Below are 21,467 nucleotides of genomic sequence, written 5' to 3' on the forward strand. Positions count from 1 at the left end.
AATGGGGGCCTCATAGGCCATCACCAAGGGCTTTCGGCGGGCACGGCTTCGATTTAGTGTACAGTTGTTCCATATCAATGAGGTCAGCCTGAACAACTTGGCTAGTACGGTTCAGTATCTCGAGCGGTACTTCACCAAATTCCTACGTGCTTCGGGGGCAAAGCTGTTTCACGCAAGGTCCGGAAAGATCGACATGAGGCTCATCCCCTCTACTTATTTGGAAATCAGCTCGACAGTGACGAGTGTCGCCCTTTGATCTGAGCAACTGCGCCTCGAGTCTTCTATTGCCTTGGGGTCCAAGAGTTGGGATAACATCACCATCACCTGCTTCAGTCGTATTTCCGCTTCCAATCGAACCATGCTCCCCCTACAGCGGGTCCGATACTCCCCGATCACATCTTTCCACCAATCACGAATCTGAAAACTCGCCGTCTGCCATTTACCGTCATATCTTGGACCAGGTCGCTTGAAGTCTCTCGCCTCCTGTAACTCGGCCTGGGCGGACTCACTCGGCGCTCGCCCAGTTTCTGCGCAGAAAAGCATTCTGGACCAGGCTTGTTGTGTGGACCCAAACCCGAGGCGGTGTCTCGTGCTTTGAGGGTGTAGCCTGCCTCGTCAACATCGTGCTCCACAAAAGATGCCCAAGGTCTGCCCCCAGTTAGCCTGTTGTACATTTCAAAAGAGCCTTGCTCATCACTTCACGAACAAGTTGCGCCTCAGCTGAAACATACTTTTCGCGTCTTGCCCATTGATATGGTCAAAGGACTTCGTTTGCCTGGTCCATGTTTCTCGTCCTGGTTGTCTTGAGATGCGAAGCGGCTGCGTGGGTCGGCGTATGGACATATTTTTTGCCTGGTGTCTCTGCTACGGGTTTGGGTTCTTTAGATGACCGACTCAAACAGCGCGTCAGTGATTCGACCGAGCCCTCGAGCAAGCTAAGTGGCGAGCGTGTTGGTTTTGTTTTCGACTGTGCCTCCCTTCCACCTCTCTCCAAATCGTCCTTGTTGTCGCCCGGCATGTTCTCGAGTATGGTAAAGCAATTGGGAGCAGGAACAAGAAATGAAATCGTGAAGGGGCAAGCGAGCTGTTAATATATTATCTCTCTCCCTTGCAGGAATTTGGGGTTGAAAAGGACTTGTGAATGCAGCAGGTGAGACCATGGACGAGAAGATCACTTAACCTCCACGACGCGTCTACACTGTATGGTACATTCCCTTCCAAGGCCTCCCGCGGTTCACACCAGATGGTGTCTTGGCGGTGCAGCCCTAGTTCAATGAGATCGGCCATGATAACACCACGACGACCTCGCTCTTCGAGCTAATGTACTGGGTTGCGAGCAAAAGTAAGACCTCCAATTTTCAGAAACCTTGCACGGACTACCACAGCCAAAGCTTCGTGGGCACTGTGTCTTCAACGACCTGACTATGGGTGTGAACTTACCCACAACACCATATTACGTCTCACGGATCGTCCGAACTTGAGCTGCAGCATATCGCTGATTGCTTAGAACCTGTCAGATTTGTCGAAAAGGCTGCCGTCATTGCAGGACAATAACGATAAACCAAATGGAGCCATTCCTCCATAAGTGGCTCGGAAGCCCTCTCCGAAATTTGATGGGCAATTGTTTTACTCATCCTCGATGTTGTGTTGGTAGTCCCAAATACCAGGCCTGACCGCTTCCCATTCCAGAATCGCCGGCTGAGTGGATGATACCCTCGACACCAATGGTTTTGATGGGTAACCAGCTTTGACAGCTTCGGCTTGGTGGTGTGGCACGCCGCCTTATAAGCCCACAAAACCCTCCAACCTATTATGAACGACTTCGGTTGCCAACGTTCGCTAATGCTGCCACCCTCTGGGAAGTTTGTGTTTTTTGGTGGTGTCCTGGGCAACTGGTTCGAGAGGCGTTCCATGGGCCCAAGAGGAGGGCACGTCAGGTAGCCACCGGGTGGCTTAAGAGGGCCTAGAGCCGCACATGCAATCTTTCGGAATATCCGTCACCACTTCTACCCTCCTTCATTCATCTTTTCCCCGACTGAGGTTGTCCTCGTGACAGTGCGCGGCATCCATGAGCGAGATTTGGGCGGCAGCTGGATCGTTCATGATCAGGCAGAAGGGCTATGGAGCGTATGGTACAGTTTTGTTCGCTGTTCAAGTCCACAGAGGGGCTGATGTGCGAAATACCTACCGTACATTTCACCTGGACTGTCTAATACCGACTAAGCCGGCTGAGACCGAAATTGAGCGTCGGCTTTTGGTCCTTTAGGCCTCCATATCTCGTGGAACACGAGGAAGTAAAGAGCAACACTCCATGGGACATACTGATGATGAGAAGATTCTATTTCTTGTCCTTTAAAAGTCGTTCAGTTCAGTTAGTCTGGGAATGAGTGTCCATTTTGCTAAGGGTTGGCGACCCAGAGCACGATCTACACCTCACGCCTCTATGTGAGAAACTTTAAGCTTGACTGGACGATTGTTCGACCTCTTTGAAGAAAAACATAGATTACTTCTTCATAGTGGTCTCGATTGATTGACAACGCTCTATCATTGAAAAGGCCGTCGCTTCAGCTAACTCAGCCAGCCTCATCAACGGGTTGTGTGACGACTTCGGCCAAGCGGCAAGCCGCTCGCTTCACTGTGCTGATACGTTGATCCATTGGTACGTCGATACGTTAAACGTACCAGCCTATCGGCGCGTGCTCATGGTGGACATCAGTATCTGAGGGGGAAAAGGGAAGGATTCGCCGAAAGGTGAAGGCAAGATGAACAAACATCGATGTTACATGTGGTAAGTGGCGAATCAGACCGTCAGGTCAATCCTTGACTTCAAGTTCCCCAGACTGGCGGCCGAAGAGTATATACAAGAAAGAGCGATGGAGAGTAAGTGGATTGCAACGGATTGCCCATACGCACTTCATTTACCATGTGGCTGTTGTTTCTGACTCTCTGCGGCTATCATATATGACTCTTACCGATCTCAACTTACTCTCTAAGTGGTAGGTAAGTAGGTTTCCTCAGCCAGTGAAGTTCTCCCTAGTAGCCCATCTTCTCTCGGGTGTAGTTGCGTAAGCTATCTATGTATGATTTACCTTACTTTTTCAAACGCGAGAGACAATATGGAAGGAGAGTACTGCCTGCGTAAGTGTGCACAACGAGCTCGATGACTCCAGATGATGGATTCGCGTTGTTGATGCACGGAAATACAAATTGCGATACTTTTGGCCACGAATTATCTACTCATCCAATGAAATTTTTTCATCATGCTGAACGTGGGTTCAGAGAGAAACCTATATCGTATGTGACTGCCTAATCAGGGGTAAGCAAGGACTTTCGAATTTGAATTTCATTGGGGTTGTGTATGTAATTTGATATGTTGGCGGATGACTGGGGAGGAGATGTTTGTGGAGCGAGACGAGTTCATGGGCAGAGGAAAAAAATATATATATATATATATATAAAAATAAAAAAATAAAAAAAAAAAGGGGGAAAGAAAAGGGCAAGAAAGGAAGGAGTCCACAAGTGTTGGAAACCTTGATCTTGATAACATTATCGACGGTGCTAATATGCTGAGTGCGGCCAAACGACTCATCACCTGTCAAAACATATTTCCTTGGACATCGTCATGTACGTGTCTATCTCAGCATACTAACAAATGGCTTATCTATCAGATCCTGCTCAATGGCGCAACTCCTAACGAAAAGCACAACAATGCAAGCACCGTTCAGAGCATCCAAAATAGACAAAAAGACAACGAAAACAACTACAATAGATGAGCAAAGAGTGGGTTTGGATGGGCTATTAGCGGATAATATATATTTCCTGTTGCCGACCGATGGTATGGTATATTATATACTGAGCATACACTTCTGCTTTTGCAAGATCCAAAATTACTTTGTTCACTGCCTCCTTCCGTCTGCTTTCCGTTTTCTACACAGGGCATCTGACTACCACAAGCACACTCATCCACCCGTCTTCAATTGTTCCTCCCTTCTGCGAGTACCAGCTCGTGACTACAGTATTTAGCAAGCACGATCCGGTAAAACACGATTCCAACTAGGTGGTCCTGCTTGTTGCTACCGAACTATTCAACTTCTTCCAAACCACATTACACATACACTGGCGTGCTTTCTTACACCCTCTCTTTCCTTCCAACGACTTCCTGGCACTTCCCCTCTTGGTACTCGTGTGCTCTGTATGATTATCCATTGGAGATCTTCATCCCCGGGCATTGGCCTAGTAGTCGTGTACGCTACTTTTCCCAGGCGTGATCATCTGGGTTCAAGCGTGTGACGGTACGGAGATTTGCGGTACTGGGAATACCCCGTCTGACAAAAAAAACAACCGTCACAACGACTGAGCGTGGAACTTCGCTGATTTAGTTCCATTGCCTTGCGCTTGTAGTAGCGATGGAATGCAGCTGGAGATGCTTGAATGTAATGAACCGTCAAACTGAAGCTTTGCGGCAGCAACCTAGTTCCCAATCCATCCGCCCATCACTATGGCTCTCTATCGTACTTGAGAACCAACTCTTCGATCTTGGGTATCAACTCGGGTAGTCTAAACGGTTTGGAAATCACGTCATCCTACCCAGAAGAAAAATATCGGTTAGCGGACATTCCTCGCTCTTTCCTTACTCCCGGGAAAAAAAAAAAAAAGAATGCTGATCATCAACAGAGAGAAGAGAAAGGGAAATAAAAAAAATGAGAGAGAGTGAAAGAGAGAGAGCTTACCACACCAGCGGCCCTGGCACTTTCGACCTGCTCAGGCCGTGCGTACGCAGTGACGGCAATAATGGGAATATGCCGCGTAATGACGCCCACATTTTCTAGACGACGGATTTCGCGGGTGCAACTCATTCCGTCCATGACTGGCATCTCGAGATCCATGAGGATAACAGAAATGTTGTTGTTGCTGTTTTCTTCACCATCAGGCGAGCCATCAGTTCCGCCATCGTTTACGGCCTTCTTGTTGCTCCTCGGGAGCGCTGATGCAGCATCGTCCGTCGCAGCGATCTCCTTATTCCAGAAGCGTGACTTTCGCAACTCCACCAAGGCCTCTCCGCCATGGTTGGCCACGAACGTGTTATTGCCCGACAATTGCAACTGACGCTGCAAGACTCTCTGGTTCACCAAATTATCTTCGACAATGAGGACGTCAAGGGATCTTGTCTGGGTGGTATCGGCGAGAACGGGAGCGGATTGTGTTCTAGTAGGTGGCGCATGTGATCGGCCGTGTCCGAGCAGAGAGAATGCGGCTGATGATGATGACCGATGGCTGATCTGACCCTGTGTTTGGGGACTGACGCGCTGCTGAAGTGGCTGGATGGACATCGAGTTGTCGACAACAGTCGGAACCGGCTGCGGGTTCTCCGCTTTACGACTCTTGACATAGAAAGCAAACGTGCTTCCCTCGCCCTTCTCCGAATAGACTCCAATCTGTCCGCCTTGCAGCTCGGTTAGTATCCGGCAGATGAAGAGGCCTAGGCCAGAGCCGCCGTATTGGACATGTGTTCGGGGGCTAGTTTGAGAAAACCGCTGGAAGAGGATCTTCTTCTCATTCTCATCTAAGCCCGGTCCGGTGTCTGAAACTGCCAAGTGCAGGTTGATCTTCTCGCCGGTAGCCCACTCTGCGTCGTCCGTAAGATCCTCTTGGTCTGGATGCCGCGGTGGAAAATACGAAAGCCCGGCCGATGACACATCCTTTGAGGCACCTAGGTTGATGGTAATTGCCCGTGTTGGTCGACCTTGGGTGAACTTGATGGCGTTAGTCATCAGGTTGATGAGGACCTGTTTTAGGCGTGATGGGTCCAACTTCACCCAGTCAATTTCGAGATTGCGATAGGACTGCTCGATCTGGAAATGACCCGTGATATCATTGGAATTGAGTTCGGCTTCAAACATCTTCAAAACTTCCTCCACAACCTGGACTGGCTGAACATCGACTGGTGTCACAAGCAAGAGCTGCGAGTCAAGTTTCGAGAGAGTCAAGATGTCGTCGACGATTCGCTTTTGGTGGCTGGCGCAGAGGGAAATGGTGTTGGCAGCTTCCAGGCAGCTATCAACCAGCGTCTCCAAAGTGTCGGGCCCTCGGAACGCCGGATTCTCTTGTCGAAACCTGTTAAGTCCCGAGGCGATTTCGTCGGCGCACTGAAGAATGGCACTGAGAGGATTTCGCATCTCGTGGCTGGTAATGTCGATGAAGTTTTCTTGTTGCCGTTTGAGTTCAACAGCTTCATCGCGTCTTCGTTTCTGGAAGTCCTCGGCCCACTTTTGCTGCGAAATATCGGTTATACATCCGAAGATGCTCTTGAGCTCACCGGTTTCGTCTCGTTCGGGGTACGCGCTCATCAGAGCCCATGTATCAACGGTGTGACCATCGACAATTTTCCGCGTACCATTGAATCGAAACTCGTAAGTCACCGGCACCTTCTCCTGGACCAAGTGATGCCAAACATTCACAACGCCTTCGCGATCCTCGTCCCTTATGCTCTGCATCCAAGCGTCGAGAGTGCTTGCGCTCCGTTCATGCCCAGAGATCCTCCACCACATCTCGTTACAGTAGTTGATGCGTCCATGACTGTCGGCGATGAACAAACCAACCGGGCCAAGTTCTGCCATGCGCGCAAAGCGATATTCACTCTCAACGGCCTCTTGTGTTCGAAGATGAAGCTGCATTGAAAGCTGTTGCCTATCCAGAGCAGCTAAGCGTGCAGCCCGCTGACCTCGCTTGATTTCCTCCTCAAATAGCACGACACTCGCCATAGATGTCGCGAGTTGGCGGGAGAGCAGGTTGACAAATAACTCAAAATCCTCGTCGTACTGCCGTCGGGGGTTAACACCAAGCACGATGAATCCAACAACCATATCTCCAGCCGTCGTAGGATGGACGGGAAAGACAACAATCGTCCGACAAGGGTCACCAAATCCTCTCCAGTCAAAACCTTTGATCAACTCGTGGGGTAAGCTGCCATCGTCTTCGCTAAGAATAATGGGGTTGCCTGGATGTGCCATGGAGTCTCTCATATATGGCGCAAAACCCTCATCGCTAGTGCGCAAGTCAATCGATTGAACAGCAGTGGGATGTCCCTCGGGAACACCGACGGAGCCCTCCAGTGTGATCTGGGGTGGATTCGTAACACTGCCAGAGTTGATAGACGCAACCTCGCTTTCGGGATCCTCCGTAACCGAATAAACGAGGGCAAAGGGCACATCGAGTCCATTGTACTCTAGACCCTGCAGAAGCATACTCCAGAAGCCTTTCACGTCGCGAGCCTCCGACGTCCTCACTCCCACCTCGCGAAGAGTCAGCATCCGCCGCTCGTTGATCTTCCGCCGGGTGTTTTCAAAGGCTGGGTTGTAAAGTGCGACAACCGTGCCGTCACCGCCGACCAAGGGAATAATACCCCAGTTGAAAAAGGTTTCCTCCAAAAATCCATTTCGTGTTATGAACAACCCGTCATCGTGCTTCATCGTCGCGCTACCGTCATTCCATGCGGCATCAAAGACTGGTTCAATCTCATCCCAAATTTCGGCCCACGCATCTTTGTACTTGGCGCCCATCAACTGCGGATGTTTCTTCCCGGCAAGCGCAATGTAGGCTTCGTTGTAAATGGCGACAAACTCCTCACCCCAATACAGCGCTGCTGGATGGGGGCTGCCCATGATCATATTTGACATGATGCGCAGATCCGCTGGCCACTCCTCAACAGGCCCCAAGGGCGTAGATGCCCAGTCCACAGAGCGAGCGAAGCGGTGATGAGGGCCAAGATTTGGGTCGTCGACGGGAATTCGCGTCCAATCGAAAGTCGTATAAACCTGCGACATGGGGATAACCATGGGCAGTTCGTTCAGACCTGCCAGGGAGGTGTCGATGATTGTCCTCGAAGGACTCCTAGGCTCCGAATATGACCTTGGGCGCGGTGAGCCGACTTCCTCCACCGGGCCGAAATAATCCACAGCATCTCCACGCTCAGGCGAAAGTTCGCGTGCTGATATTGAGCCGCGTGAACTCCGGCTCAGTACTGGGGGCAGCTGTGTTTTGGGGCTCGGCGTCGTCGGTGTCACGGAGACGGTGTTGCTATGTCCTGTAACAACTCGAAACCGCTTTCGGAGAGTCGAACACGTCCAATTGATTCCGCCAAACGTTGTGCATGTCGGGGCCAAGCGGATCGACTCGGTGTTTGCCTCGGGACTCATCACCCAATGCTTGAAATGGGCGAAATCGAAACTATCTGCTTCTGCATCTGCCGTGTCCCCATTGAGGAGTTCCAAAACACTAGTTGAGGCTTTGAGGGAAGGGTTAGCATACACAATGTGCAACAAGCCCGAGCTGACATTGAAAGGGTTTGCAAGGTCGACGATAAATACCGGCCTGGGGTCTTGGTCCAAGAGTTCAGTGGCAGGTATCGCCTGGAGCGCCGGCGCGACTATTGCGAGAGGCCTGCCATCCAGACTACGCATCGTGCCATCTAGGGATTCTGATGAAGTCCAGCTTCCAGGAGTGCTTGAAGACCTGTTTGAACCCTGCGCCGTGGTGGCGATGACATGACCCTTCGGCAGGCGCAGGGTAGTAACTCCATCTTGCGTTTCTTGAACAATACTCATGATGGGAGCGGCAATGCCGTTTGCGAAGAAGCCGGGCATGCGGGGAGTCGGGGGTTGTTGTCTGGCTCGGTGTGAGAAGAACAGAGGAGACGAGACTCCGGGCAAGTAGGAAACGAGTTCGCCGGGGGTATGTGGTAAGGGTGGTGGTAGGTGAAGACCGCCGTGTGCCACTAAAAGCGTTTTTTTCGAGGGGGAATCGAACGATCGCAACTCTGATTTGTCCTCGGCGGTGATCCTTTTTCCTAGTGTAAGCTGCGCGCCTCCTGGTCCAACTTCGAAGGGTGGTGTTGCTAACGGCTGCGGGTGGCCAGAGTGCCCCGAGATAGGCGGAATCGAGAGAGCACCAAGATGTTCGTGAGGCGCCTTGTCGGCTATTGGACCATACCGTCCGCTATTCGGCGCCCAGACGCCTGGGGGTCTTCCGTCCTGGGTTCCAGCAGTTTGGTCTGAGAGTTGGTGAGTTTTCGTCCGGTCCTTTGCCTGGAGATGGTTGAGATGAGTGACCGGAACCGAGCGACCAGAAGCCGGAGAGAGGTTGGTCAACAATTGAGAGGAATCTCCGGAAACCGTCGTCGTGATGCCAAAGGCAGAAGCTTTGGGGAGGTCTGTACACGGGTTTGTAACGTCTTCAGCGGAAGTTCGGAACTTGGTCGTATCTTGCAGAGTCATGAAGGGGGTCGGTGAGGAAGAGGAGTGTCCCCGCTAACTCAAAGCGGTGCTTATGGCACAGAGGCGGGCCGCACCAAACCTTACTGCCTTGCGCGAAGGACAGACGGGAATTGTAGCCGAGATCGCCTTTGGTACCAAGTCTGTCGCTGAGCGCGGCCGTGGGCGTTGGGTGACGGATGGGCACAAGAGAAGCTCATGCAATAGGTTGACAAACTCAAGACTGGGGCCATGGAATGGAAGCGGCGCAAATTCGTTAGAGTTCTGGGCTGGTGAAGGCTGAAGACGTGGAGCCTGTGCGGGAGCCGAAGAGGGTAGCGGAGATATGGAGTTATGAGGTATGTACGTGTTTCTTGGTCTGATGTGTGCTTTGCTGTTTTGGCTCCCTTGTTGAATCCAAACGAGGAATGGTAGCTGGGAGTAGAGGTGGAGCAAGACTGAGCTGGGAACTGGGATGTGGGAGCTCGGATCTAGAACCTCTTGCCTCGAAAAGCAGACTCTCGGATGGAGGGTTATGCTTGTTGTCTTGGGCCTGCCAGGTCGGATTTGGGAGCAGGTGATCAGCCGCTGTTTTGGTATTTTCCCCCTTCCGTCGTGGTTTGGCACGTATGGTAGTGGATCGGACGTCCAAGCTCTCTCTTGCGTATCAACAACCACCAACTCTCAACCCAATCTCAGGTATTAGCTGTCGAATGTAGCTCCCACTTGCGGCTTTTTGTTAACTCCAGATCTTACTATAGGCAGGTCTTTAGTGTGACCCAAAAAGGGCCTGAAGCAAGAGACCGAGAGAGAGCTGAGTCGAGGGCTCCCTGTTCTGGCACACTTTTTCGTATTTGTTGGTCGGAGGTGTCTCCGTCTTTACAGTGTCCCTGACGGTCTCTTCGCTGTGATTATGGAAAGGCGAAAGTTCACGCTGTCCACGGGGAGATGATGAGAAGGCAGACCCGAGGGTTAGATCTTGACTCTCCTACTCACGTGGCCCTGCTGGCGCACCCGGGGGTATGAGGATATCAACCGGACACGCTCCTCAAGGTGAGGACGGTGAGTGGCTACTTCAGCAATAGTTCGGATGCCACCGCTTTCCAAAGAACCAAATGAGGTAGGGCTAGCAGGCGAGGGGGCAGCAATAAAAAAGAAAGAAAGAATGAAAAGGGATAGGTAAAGAGGGTATCCGTCCCGCAGCTAGTGAGACAGGCGTAAGGTAACGTATGGAGTATGGAGTGCGTGTAGATTTTGTGTCGTATATAGGCAGAAATCACGGTAGGTATCAGCTAAATCCGAGTTGGCAGTCCATGTCCACGTCCAACAGTCGGGCATCACCTCCCGTCTCACAGAGGCGAACCAGGCACGAGGATCTAGGGCCGAAAGAGAAAGAGGGTGAGGTAAGTACCGTAGCTGAGGTACCTTACGCAGGTAGCGGATAGGTGGGAGAGGGCAGCAGGCCGGGGTGGGCGGTTGGGAGGACGATGGATTGGAACTTCGAAGCATGTCTAGCCTGGGAGGATACTAGTGGCTGACGGCAGAGGAGCGAGACAGGAGGTGTGTGTCTGTCGCCGAAGGCGGTTGGAGATTTGGATGGACATCTCTGCCGATGTCTCGCCGCTGCTTTCCGTACCAAGGCGCACTAGGCACAGACCGAAAGGTAAGGCAAGGTTCTGTGAGGTACCGATACCGTTCGGCCGGGTATCAAGTGCGGCAAGAGGGCGCTTGGATACGGCACGGAGTCGTGTCACGCAGAGACGCCAACCGTCATGCCGTATCGTATCTTGTCTTGAGTGCGTAGGTCTGCGTCTGCTGTCTTTTGAGCCTGCCTAGGTATATACTGCGTAGACGGGACCGATCGCGATGGGGACTTGGAAGGTACATATTCTGACGGGGAAAGGGCGAGGAAACGGGAGCCACAGCAACCTATGCAGTGTACATATGGAGTACGAGCAAGTGGAAGCTACGCAGGGATGATGACGGTCGATGAAGGTCCAGAGCTCAAGGTTTCCGTCTTGTGTAATTTGACTTGCTGCTCTGACCAACCACTGCAGCCATACTCATCTGTACGTACCCTCTATATTGTACACTAGTGTGCCGACATACACGAGCAATGCATTCATTTCGCACTTCATTCAACTATGGCAAGAACCAGCCAATGCGCCCCCAATCCGTCATCACTCTTTTTGCCATCACTTGCTACACTACGTAGTACACTACAGAAATCCATGAATTCTTTTTCTTCCTGCAAGGAACATGGTAAATACAAAAATGGTGGGAGGAAAAAAAAAAAAAAAAAAAAAAAAAAAAAGACACGCCATTGCCACAGACCCGCCGCCGCCGCAACCTGGCACATCCCGGCATCCAAGCAAGCAAGCAAGGCGCACTTCAAATTAGGTAGTGCACCACATGCACGGCAGCAATGTCGGCTCGCAACACGGAGTTTGCAGTGCACTTCACGCAGGTGTTGCGGCACGTCACATGTATCAGTCAGTGCTCTCATGCAGTATTTGGTCAACGGCGATTTCGAGACGACTTGCTTATAGCAACGAACTTCAAAACCCTAGGTCTAGGCGGGCAAGATACCGAATTATTGATACCAAACGCAAGCTGGCATCTCCGGGTCAAAGTCACATACCAAAGCCTATAATGTTTACAGGTAGCCGGTGAGAGGCGTGAAAAAAAAAGCACCACTGTGAGATCTGTGCTGGACTGCTGCTTCCAGGGCAGATCTGCTCTGACCATAAACACCCTCCCAATCAACGTCGCCCTACCTCTGCCGGCCTCCGCTAGGGACTCTTGGGACTGCCAATCCTCCAAACTCCATCACGACTCCCATGTTCTTACTAAACCGATCGAGATTGAGGGCTGCGGTGTGCAGAACGACAGAGAGAGGTGGATTGGTCATCTACACTACTATGTACACTACACGACCGCCGGCGCCGAGAAGCTATACCCAAGCTATTGCTTTTCCAGCCATGATTGCCACCCCATTGGGACGCGTCCATGTCACATTTCTCACCGATCTTCCGACTTGCCCTGACACTGCCTGACCTCTTGGGCTATCGATGATCCGGAGTAGTGTAGATACATGTACCTTCCCACGCCTTTTTAGCGGGCTTTTGGCGTGGGTTAGCTTTACATCGGGGTTTGGTGAGGTGATGCAGCGGTTCCGTTGGAAGAAAAGCTGGCAAAAGTACTCGGGACTTTTGATTGTTTCTTGTTTATTTCTTTTACTTGGATGGACGTGGGAAGGGAGTGCATTGTAGTGAGATGCAAAAGTTTATTCTGGATATGTAGTACATAGTCGCTTCCGCCCTCATGGGCCCTTGCCGACGTCGACAAAGTTTCATTGCGTTGCAATAGAGGCTCCAAGGCTCTCTGTTCCAAGGCGTTGTTACAATACCAAAATTACGTGGAGAGCCCTCCCCCGGCCGGCCTCGTCTTCTTTGAACAGACAGGCTCAGAAGGAGACAGCCGGCAGCTGGCTCGGCTGGCTGACACCATTGTGCGGTTGTGCCAGCTCCGATCGTTGGGTCCGCCGATCTCGCGTTCTGGAAGGGCCCATTTCTTTCCCCCTTTGGATGCGTGAATTTCGGCGGGCCGAATCTGCCCAATGAAAAAAAAAAAAAAATCAAGTACCTATTTATGTACAGTGTGCTGCTACATATTTTTGCCCATCTACTATTGTTGAGAACTGGTCTCCAAGGCAAGGCTTCGATTCCGGTTCCGTCCTGGAACTGGACCTGAGAAAGGAGCTTCGGTTGTGTCCGACGCAACTTGTTTTTGAATAGGGCTGACTGATAATTGAAAAAGCCCATGAGCAACAAGACCGGGTTTTCACCCAAATCCCATCTGAACAAGGCCGCCTTGCCAGGTCCCTTGGGTATAATACATACACTAGGTACATACCTGGCGGACAACGATCAGCTCGGCATACGACCGACCAAAACCGTTCGCGGAAACACACGCATGGCAAACTCACATCCGACCGCCCGCCGACATCCCAACCGATTTGGAAGCGGTTGTGAAAGTTTCAATATTTTCGGTATGAGCACGCAAAGTTTCCACGACTGGATCGCCGATCTTCCCTTGGGTCTTGAATTCTCGGGCATCGAACCGAATGCACTCCGGCGATGTGGGATTGCTAACATGTCACCACACTACACCTCTGCCAGCGTTTGCTTTGTTACTTAGCGCGGTACCGCCATCTTACAGAATTTGACTGGTTGGCGGCGGGCATACCATTCATTTTCTGTAGGGAAGATAAAGTCAACCACTTGCAAAAAAAAATTTCACCGCACTAACAAATGTAAATGCCTGCAGAGGTGTAGTGTAGATATCCCATGGGGGTCTGCTTGGAATCGTCGATGAAATGCGCTGATGCAACAAGCGGACATCTTAGCGCGGTTTAAGTGGTAGGTGGTATCAAAATAATGATCGATGGTGCTCAGAAGATTCAGATCTGAGCATCTTGGTTATGCATGTAGTGCACTATAAAGAGCGGCATGCCGAAGGATGAATTGGAATATTCTGGACCGCAGCGTGTGCATTGTTTAGGTTCGAAGCCACCTCGTTGCTTATTTGGCCATGAGACCTCACGGCTACAGGTCACCACTCATGCAGTCAAAAGCTACCGCAACCGGGGATATTTTCGCTGGTACACTTTCTGTGTGTGCTCAGCTCAGGTGGTATCGGGACGCATGCCCAGCAGCTACCTCTAGGTGCTCAGCACGATGACCATGAGATTTTCCGATGGGCAGCACCAAACTATAAAACAGTGGCACAGACATTTCGTTAACCATCAACCCGTCCACGACAAACGTGGGGCTACAATTGAACACTCGGGTTCTGTTGCCGAGAAAAGGTTGCCATTCGCAGAGAACCCTTTCATCGCGTGCACGACGTGCTGGATCTTCTCAATGACAATGATACCTTGACATTTTTGACGGGTTGACTGTGTGCATTGGACGGACAAGCCAAGTCCCCCGAGCCCACTAGGGCCCCAAGTTCCTCCATTCGCGGCGTGTTCGTTGCATGACGGGCCCACGGCCAGCTTCGGTCACGAGACAAGCGGGAACCGGCGGTACTTTAGCATGCGCGGTAGGACGCTGATCGGTGAACACCACGGTGAGTTTTGATGGCATTTCTGCTGAAGATCCGAATGTCCCCCTTGAGCCCTAACCCCCCTCAACCCCCTATTGACACCTCGGTGCAGTAACTTCCCCTCAAAGCGCATGCACCCCAAAGTGAATAACGCTCTTTATATACTTATAGCCGGCCGTTCGCAATCATCTTATTTAGTACTGGCAGCTATATAATTGATATCTGCATATCAGATAGCAGGTATACCGGGTAACCCCCTAACATCCCTCAAAATTCCTATTCTAGGGCGGCTTGGAAGGCTTGGCATTTTGCCGTGAGTGCATATGACCTCTAAATGCATAAAGAGTGCCGCTCCAGATAGCCGGTACGAACACGGGAAATTAGTGTACTGTATGGGCTCGACTGGAGGTCGGTCCACAGAACGGCAACCCTCACCGGCTGAAGTCGGATCCGCGAAAGGTGGAATCCTGTCCGCCTCGTCATCGACTCGCGGTCGATCACGCCGGGGCTTGGGCCGTTTTTTGGACGGAGACTGAAGAGCGCGTTTGAGCACTGACCAAGGGGCCAAGCTGCGTGTCAGTCCTCGAAAAGTTCTTGGCGGCTGGCAGTCCATTTTGGGTGGATTGTGTGTGACCTGGTGAGTTCTGTCTGCCCGTCTCCATGTTTGGTTTTCAGTCCCATTTCCCAGCGAGGTTTGGCAGACAGCGGGGCGATGGTGAGTTTGGCGACAGCGATAGCGACAGCGACAGCGACAGTGACAGGCGGGGGGACTGTCAAACGTCAACTGATGCATACTCTTCTCGTCACCCTCACCCCATCTCGTTGCCCCCCGTTGTCGTTTTCGATACACTGGCATATCTAAGGTAGGTAGCTTGCCGCTCAATCGAGAGTCGAGACAGGTACGATTCGCAATCGATGATTTTCAGTGGCCGATTGCCGAGGCCGCCCGGCTCTTCGTAACGCCCTATGAGACGGTGATGGGTTGATGGCAAGTGCCGGGCCACAGCCGTTGGAGTTAGATCTATGTATTGCTGCCATGAGGTGATGGCCCTATTGATGGCACATAGGTAGGAGAGCGCCTACACTCGCAGCTTCTGTTCAATAGTTGAATTGCCCCTTTCCACCTGCCGTTGTGTCGAGACATCATCTCCTGACATTCTGGAAAGATTGCACGAGCGTGCCGTGATGAGAGCTTCAGGGCTCCAACGAATCCAGAAGCTTTAGGCAAAACACTATTGTATGAGTGTTGATCATCTCGGGAACGCCCTTTTGACAATGGTAATGTTGCAATACTGAGCCAAGGATAAAAATACCCTGCATCACTTACACTAGATTGACAGTTTGACACTTGAACCGTAGGTACATATACAGAAGTGCCGCAGCTGGAACTAGGTGGACATTTTGTGTTCCCCTACCTGATGCAGTGTACCCTGCCTTTGGGGATGAATGGCGATGATGATGATGATGATGATGATGATGGCGGTTTTCGCCATTAGGGCCCGTGTCTTGCTCACTATCAAAAGCAACAAGCTCGCACCTCACAAGCAGATGGGTGTGTCAGCAACAGCAACAGGGTCCGACTCGTTCGGTTGCACACAAGAGTCCGCCAGAGTCGCACTTCACCACTCACAAACTCGCCGTCAATCCCAACAGTTCAACCGTGAACCAAGGTCTTCGTGCTCTGTGCCGCGCGGGATTGGAGCACCAGAGGGGATGGCGGGCGCTTACACGCCGCCAGGGCCATTCAATCACGGCCTCCGATTGGGCGGTTGGCGTGATATGACCTGGGGCCATGCAGCCCATCAGCCTGTCTGGCATTGGCTCCAGAGATTCTTAGTAGAGAGCTCCTTTGGGGGCGGACAAGGGTAACACTGAGCTTCTGCTACCTCATCGAGGCAGCCAAGCACATTGGTTCGACGGGTCGGTTAGTCTGCGGCCGCGGGAAGAAAGGATGGCCTTCTGCGAGCAATCATGAGGGCCGCCCTCTCCAGGGTCTTGGTTTGCTTGTCTTGTCTCTTAAATCCTGTCCCGTTCCCTCCCAAAGGTAGTTGGTCAGCCTCTTCTTTTTTGGTTTTCAGCTTTTACGGTTCCCTTAGCCAAATACCGCCTCTTTGGAATCTGTTGTCGACTGACGTGGGGGGTGGTTTGAAGGATTCAAGACAAACGACGACGACTTCTTGGGCATTCGATGTGAGCCGCTTGGGAAATTGCTGGTAGCTCAGCAATATCAAATACATCCAACATACACGGAAGATTATTGCGCGCGCACGGGTAATCAGATCAGAGCGACGACGACGATACATACGAATACCAACATCGGACGGAAGAAGGGTTGATCATCAAGGCACGATTGCTTATCAGACGATACACTGTGTACTAAAGGGCATCATCCTTTTGGCTTACAAAAACACAACATCACCCATATTTTCAAAATGGCGGCAAAGGGATACAGACTCATTCGAAGGCCATGGCGCATGAGGCGGCCACTCTACTTTGGCATGGTTTTCGAGTTACTCGGCATCGTCGGTGTCCTCGTCCTATTTGGAGTCCAACAACCAGACGTTTTCCGCACACAATTCTGGGAGATCGGCCATCTCATGGGATGGAACTCATCACCAAACATGATTCTCTACGCATACGCCAACCACCAACCCTTACCTACAGTGCCCTTTGTATGGTCACAACTGTAAGTGTCCCAGTACACGCAGCCGATACTACAGACATGGTGTCAACTGACAACGGGCCACCACACAGATTAACAGATTACAACGTCGCCATCTCCGTCGTCTCCCTCTTCATCTTGCTCGTCAAGATGATCATGATCATCATGAAGTTCTTCTACCCGATCCTCGGTCTGATCGTCAGTCTCGGCCTTACGGTGGTCTACACCGTCTCCGTCTATGGCCAAGCCGGGCCTGATTACGCCGACCCCGCGCACCCTAGCCCTGTGCCGTGGTACATTGCCAAGTCGTGCTCGGTCGCGAGGCCGTTCAACGCCGAGAAGAACTGCCAGATCGCCAAGGGCGCTTTTGCTGCTACCATTTACATGCTGTAGGTTAATCCATCAACTTTATTTCCTCCTTGTTCCCCTCCGCAGTAGTTCTTTGTCGACTGACACAACTCAAACAGATTCCTCTACCTAGCAAACTTCGCCCTCTCCATCTGGTCCATGTGGCCCAACAAGATGCTCGACATGTACGACGACGACGACGACGACGACAGCAACTCGGGCGGCGAGCAAGAGAGCAAGCCCAAGGGCAAGCTGCCAATCGTCAACGTCACTGCTCTTCACGGCGGCAGCCCCAGTACGGGATACTACGGAAACAAGGAGTGGGAGATGCAACCCACGCAGCAGCCTCCTACGAGCCCGAGGGCGGTGCACATGTCGGGGGCAATGGGCGGTGGTCATGGGGGTGTGGAGGCACCAATGTTCACGCCCAGGACGCAGGCTTTTCATGCGTTGGATCGGAGGTTGCCTTTGAGGAGCGGTTGAGGGGTCCGGGTGTTGGTGTGTGTGATGTGGAACGAAGTGATGGTGGCGGGTACTTATGGATGTGCGCGTACGGGCACTGCTCGAAAGTGAGCGCGTGGGAGATGAGCCCAATTTCATTGGACGAGGCCAATGATCACCTGTTTGGGTTTCCTGTTCAATCCTTGGAAGGGGATGGAAAGAACGACCTGCGAGGACCTTGGAACTGAAGTTAATTTTGCTCAGGGAAACGACGGTTCTCGCGAAAGACGGGAAAAGTGCTGCTCATTGGTTGCTCTTGCCAAAAACAAGCTTCAGCCCAAGGAGAGGGAAACTATTCAAACATGGTCATTATCATCCGAGGCCATCTCATAGGATGGATGGAATCCCCCAATATCACTACCATGGGACAGGGCAGCACAGGTATTCACAATGCCGAGGGAAGGAAGCTGGATCTTTTTGTCTCTCCAGCTACATGATACCAACATCTTTCCCTCCACATCCCATTCATTCATCCATCATCACTGGGTCCTCTTTTTTTTTTCTTCCTTTTCCTGTCTTTTTCTTTTTCTTTTTGTACATATATACCACGAGAAGGACTGGAACTGGATTGTATCATATTGAATAGCATGCCTATTCGCCATGAATGCTTCAAAGCAAAAATGAAAGTCAAAACAAAATAACAAAGTCCCAATTGTTGACTGGACTACTGCATACCTTACCATCTGTGTGATCCTTGTCGCTCGTGACAGCACTTGATCACTTACCCCCCTCCCCAAACAACATCTCCTACATACACTCTTCCACCTTCATAAGGAAAATTAATGCCTTCCGCTCCGTCCCAAGCCCACAAAGCAAAGCTAAACAACCCAAACCCCCTCCCTCCCGGGAAAGACTCCTGTTTTAAACAAACTCGACCAAAGCCGCACTCCCCGCCTCGACTACCACCCCCAACCCCGCCTTCCCGCCATCGCTCGTCCCCTCCCCAACCCACGCTCTCTCGCTCTCACTCGTCCTCGTCACATTCGGCAACCTAACTGGCCTACCTCCGTCCAGTTCCCAATTATAACTCCATCCATCCCACGTGATTCCCGTAATGGCATCGCTTCCGTTTGCCATCAGTCTCTTCACCACCACCTGCTTTTCCTTCCCTCCATCCGTCAAGAGATAAGCGGCGGGTAAGGTGAAGTTGAATGTCACTGAAGGGCGAGGGGTCAGGGACGAAGGAGGTAAAGGGGCAAGACCTTCGCCTGAGGCGGTGGTGTTGTAGGATTGGAGGTTGATGAGGATGAGGCGGGTGAGGTTGGAGGAGTGGTAGGCTGCGTAGGCGGAGAGGAATGGGGTAGAGGAGATGGGGAGGTGTTTGACTGTTGCGAGGGAGGTGGCGGGGGAGTCGTAGGGGGAAGAGGGAGGGGGGGCGAGGAAGGAGGCTACGGCTATGTTGCCGTAGTAAGGGGCTTTGGTGCCGATGGTGGCTTTGTTGGTGGCAATGGGCTGCCAGGAGGCGTACTGGATGAGAGCAAGGTTAGAGTTGGTTGAGCGGTTCGAGAGAGAGGAAGAGAGTGTGTATGAAAGAACAAGATGAGAATGGATAAGGAAATAACTGGAAGAGAAAGGAGTTGGAAAGGGTGGATGGAAACGTACCCGGTAATTAGTGCCCATGTGCATGTGTACCCTCTTGAAACCGACACTTGCGGAATATAGATTAAAGTCGACACCCCAAAGAGCCGCACCAAAGGTATTTGAGAGCCCGGGTCGACCTTGGTTGTATAACGAGTTGGTCTCGCCAAAAATGAGCGGTGGAGCCGCAGCATCAATGGCTTTGACCTGATTGTACTCAACAATGTGGGCATCGACCGAGGCCTTCGTCATGGAGTGGTTCATTAGGGTCCCCTGGAGGGTAACCCCTGGAGAGGTTGCGCCACTGATGTAACTGTCATCACCAACGTCGTTAGCAATCTTTTTTATCCAGACGACACGCTTTCTCTTGAGGGGTTCCATAAACTCACTTATGTGTAGCAAACAGCTTGATGTTCTTATCCTCATTAAGTCCTTCGCCCCACGCTTTCGGTGCCTTCAACTTGTTCCCCACGCCGGCAAATGAAGGTGCAATGTACCCGTAGGTACCATTCTTGGCCAAGTCTGGACAGTTCCTCTCGAGTAACTCATGGATCTTTCTCGTGCCGTTTAGCCATTGGTCGACGTACTCTGCCTCGTTCCAACTAGGCGGTCTCACAGGGCCCTGGGCAGAAGTAGAGAACAGATCCGGCTCGTTACCATATGTCCACGCGAACAACTTCCCGCCGCCCAAGGCCTTGCAGGCGAGCGGGACCGTGTCTAGAAGTGTCTGCCAGCCGGATGTCCGGTTGCCGCCCAGCCCTAGGTTGAAGCCGTGAATGAACCTGGTGTTCTTGAAGGAATTGTAAGATTCAAAGAACGAGGGACCGATGAAGATCGTGGTTGGATAATCGGATGAACGCTTGGGATCAATCGTGCCATTCAGGCTATAGGGCAGCGAGGCATTGTACAGGGCGTAGTCCTGCGTATTGCCGCCGACGCGGATGTACGGCTTGGTACCCGTGATCTTGCCCAGGTTGTCCAGGAGATTTTCGGAGAAGGTGTTTGGACGAGAGTTGTTCCCTGCAAGCAAGCAAGCAAAGCACGTTTCAGAAACTGTCAAATTCGGCGATCGTGCAAGGAGTCTTACCTGCGTAGTCGGGGAAGCTAGAAAACTCGATGCTGTAGCTCACATACGCGTCAAAGACCGGGTTGCTGGGCGCAGTCTCGTCGACGGATATTTGCACCGCATTAATTACCGTTGGGACGGAAGCATAGGCAATGAGACCCAGGATTCGCTTCATGATGATGGTCAAATGCAAGGGGCTCGATTGATTATGTCGGCGTCGGCCAGAAGAAAATTGCTGCGTCCCAGTTTCCGAGACAATATCTTCATTTTCGTTCGCCGACCGGCGCTGGCACGGTATTTAGATGAAGCGAACCCATGCTGGATTTTCGTTCCCTGTCTCCTTCCTGCTCACCACAACAGACCAAGTACATAGTAGTCTATCATGGTCTCAGTGACAGACAGGCATGCTGTGTGCGAAGCCTGTGATACCACTCGATTTTGCGATATGTCGTGGCGGGGAACCCCCATCATTAGACGAAAACAAAAAACAAATAGTATCCTCGGGTTGCATGCTCGTTTACTACGAGATGCAAGGATATTTGGGAGTATACGGTTGGCTATGTTTTTGAGCCTGAATAAGGCGATCAGCAGTGCGACATAACCAAACCCCGCAAAGTGTGATCATGTTCGACCATGATGCAGAGAAACCGGGGAACTTTTGTTCTATACATCACGTTCCCAGCCCCAGCTTACCATTAGGAACCCTGATGTTGATCTCGTCTAGTCAATATTTTGCTTCGGGCGTGTCCCATGGCTTTTCTCGATCATTATTTGCCCGAGTCGGGCTGACTGGGATTGGTGGAAGGACTCCTCCGACAAGATCTTGTGAAACGCAATATTTGTCCGTCCGCTGACGAGGGAAAGTCAGAAAGAAGATACTGTTCGCCAACCCTAGCGGCTACTATGAGATCCCAGTGCTGTAGTCTGTATAATGCGCCTTGAGGTGTGACCTTTG

The 21,467-nt window shown here is 51.7% G+C and overlaps 3 protein-coding genes and 1 non-coding gene across 4 annotated transcripts; 1 reads left to right on the forward strand and 3 right to left on the reverse strand.

The window, feature by feature from the left end:
* Positions 1-272: 272 nt before the first annotated feature.
* NCU14029 lies at positions 273-3,260 on the reverse strand. Its single transcript, XR_897778.1, has 2 exons — positions 732-3,260; positions 273-648 (listed from the first exon to the last, which is right to left on the reverse strand). It is a non-coding gene; the product is annotated as a ncrg79 (non-coding RNA).
* Positions 3,261-3,785: 525 nt separating this feature from the next.
* On the reverse strand, positions 3,786-10,753 carry dcc-1 (development and carotenogenesis control-1). The gene is made up of 2 exons (XM_959672.2): positions 4,731-10,753; positions 3,786-4,583 (listed from the first exon to the last, which is right to left on the reverse strand). The coding sequence occupies exons 1-2, from the start codon at positions 9,270-9,272 to the stop codon at positions 4,497-4,499; spliced, it is 4,629 nt and encodes a 1,542-aa protein (XP_964765.1). The 5' UTR covers positions 9,273-10,753; the 3' UTR covers positions 3,786-4,496.
* Positions 10,754-15,943: 5,190 nt separating this feature from the next.
* NCU00938 (hypothetical protein) lies at positions 15,944-18,540 on the forward strand. The gene is made up of 3 exons (XM_959671.3): positions 15,944-17,043; positions 17,112-17,408; positions 17,487-18,540. Exons 1-3 carry the CDS (start codon positions 16,790-16,792, stop codon positions 17,848-17,850), a joined length of 915 nt encoding a protein of 304 aa, XP_964764.1. The 5' UTR covers positions 15,944-16,789; the 3' UTR covers positions 17,851-18,540.
* NCU00937 (beta-glucuronidase) lies at positions 18,288-20,831 on the reverse strand. Its single transcript, XM_959670.3, has 4 exons — positions 20,534-20,831; positions 19,836-20,466; positions 19,471-19,759; positions 18,288-19,335 (listed from the first exon to the last, which is right to left on the reverse strand). Exons 1-4 carry the CDS (start codon positions 20,685-20,687, stop codon positions 18,730-18,732), a joined length of 1,680 nt encoding a protein of 559 aa, XP_964763.1. The 5' UTR covers positions 20,688-20,831; the 3' UTR covers positions 18,288-18,729.
* Positions 20,832-21,467: the final 636 nt, after the last annotated feature.

Source organism: Neurospora crassa, linkage group I (assembly GCF_000182925.2).
Source record: "Neurospora crassa OR74A linkage group I, whole genome shotgun sequence".
Lineage (NCBI taxonomy): Eukaryota > Fungi > Ascomycota > Sordariomycetes > Sordariales > Sordariaceae > Neurospora > Neurospora crassa.

Excerpts from the sequence above, each read along its gene's own strand:
- dcc-1 (XM_959672.2), bottom strand. The coding sequence starts at position 9,272 with ATGACTCTGCAAGATACGACCAAGTTCCGAACTTCCGCTGAAGACGTT. Across the intron at positions 4,584-4,730 it reads GTGCCAGGGCCGCTGGTGTG|GATGACGTGATTTCCAAACC; the intron begins GTAAGCTCTCTC and ends TCTTCTGGGTAG.
- NCU00938 (XM_959671.3), top strand. The coding sequence starts at position 16,790 with ATGGCGGCAAAGGGATACAGACTCATTCGAAGGCCATGGCGCATGAGG. Across the intron at positions 17,044-17,111 it reads CCCTTTGTATGGTCACAACT|ATTAACAGATTACAACGTCG; the intron begins GTAAGTGTCCCA and ends GCCACCACACAG. Across the intron at positions 17,409-17,486 it reads GCTGCTACCATTTACATGCT|ATTCCTCTACCTAGCAAACT; the intron begins GTAGGTTAATCC and ends CAACTCAAACAG.
- NCU00937 (XM_959670.3), bottom strand. The coding sequence starts at position 20,687 with ATGAAGCGAATCCTGGGTCTCATTGCCTATGCTTCCGTCCCAACGGTA. Across the intron at positions 20,467-20,533 it reads TAGCTTCCCCGACTACGCAG|GGAACAACTCTCGTCCAAAC; the intron begins GTAAGACTCCTT and ends GCTTGCTTGCAG. Across the intron at positions 19,760-19,835 it reads AAGCTGTTTGCTACACATAA|TTACATCAGTGGCGCAACCT; the intron begins GTGAGTTTATGG and ends TGGTGATGACAG.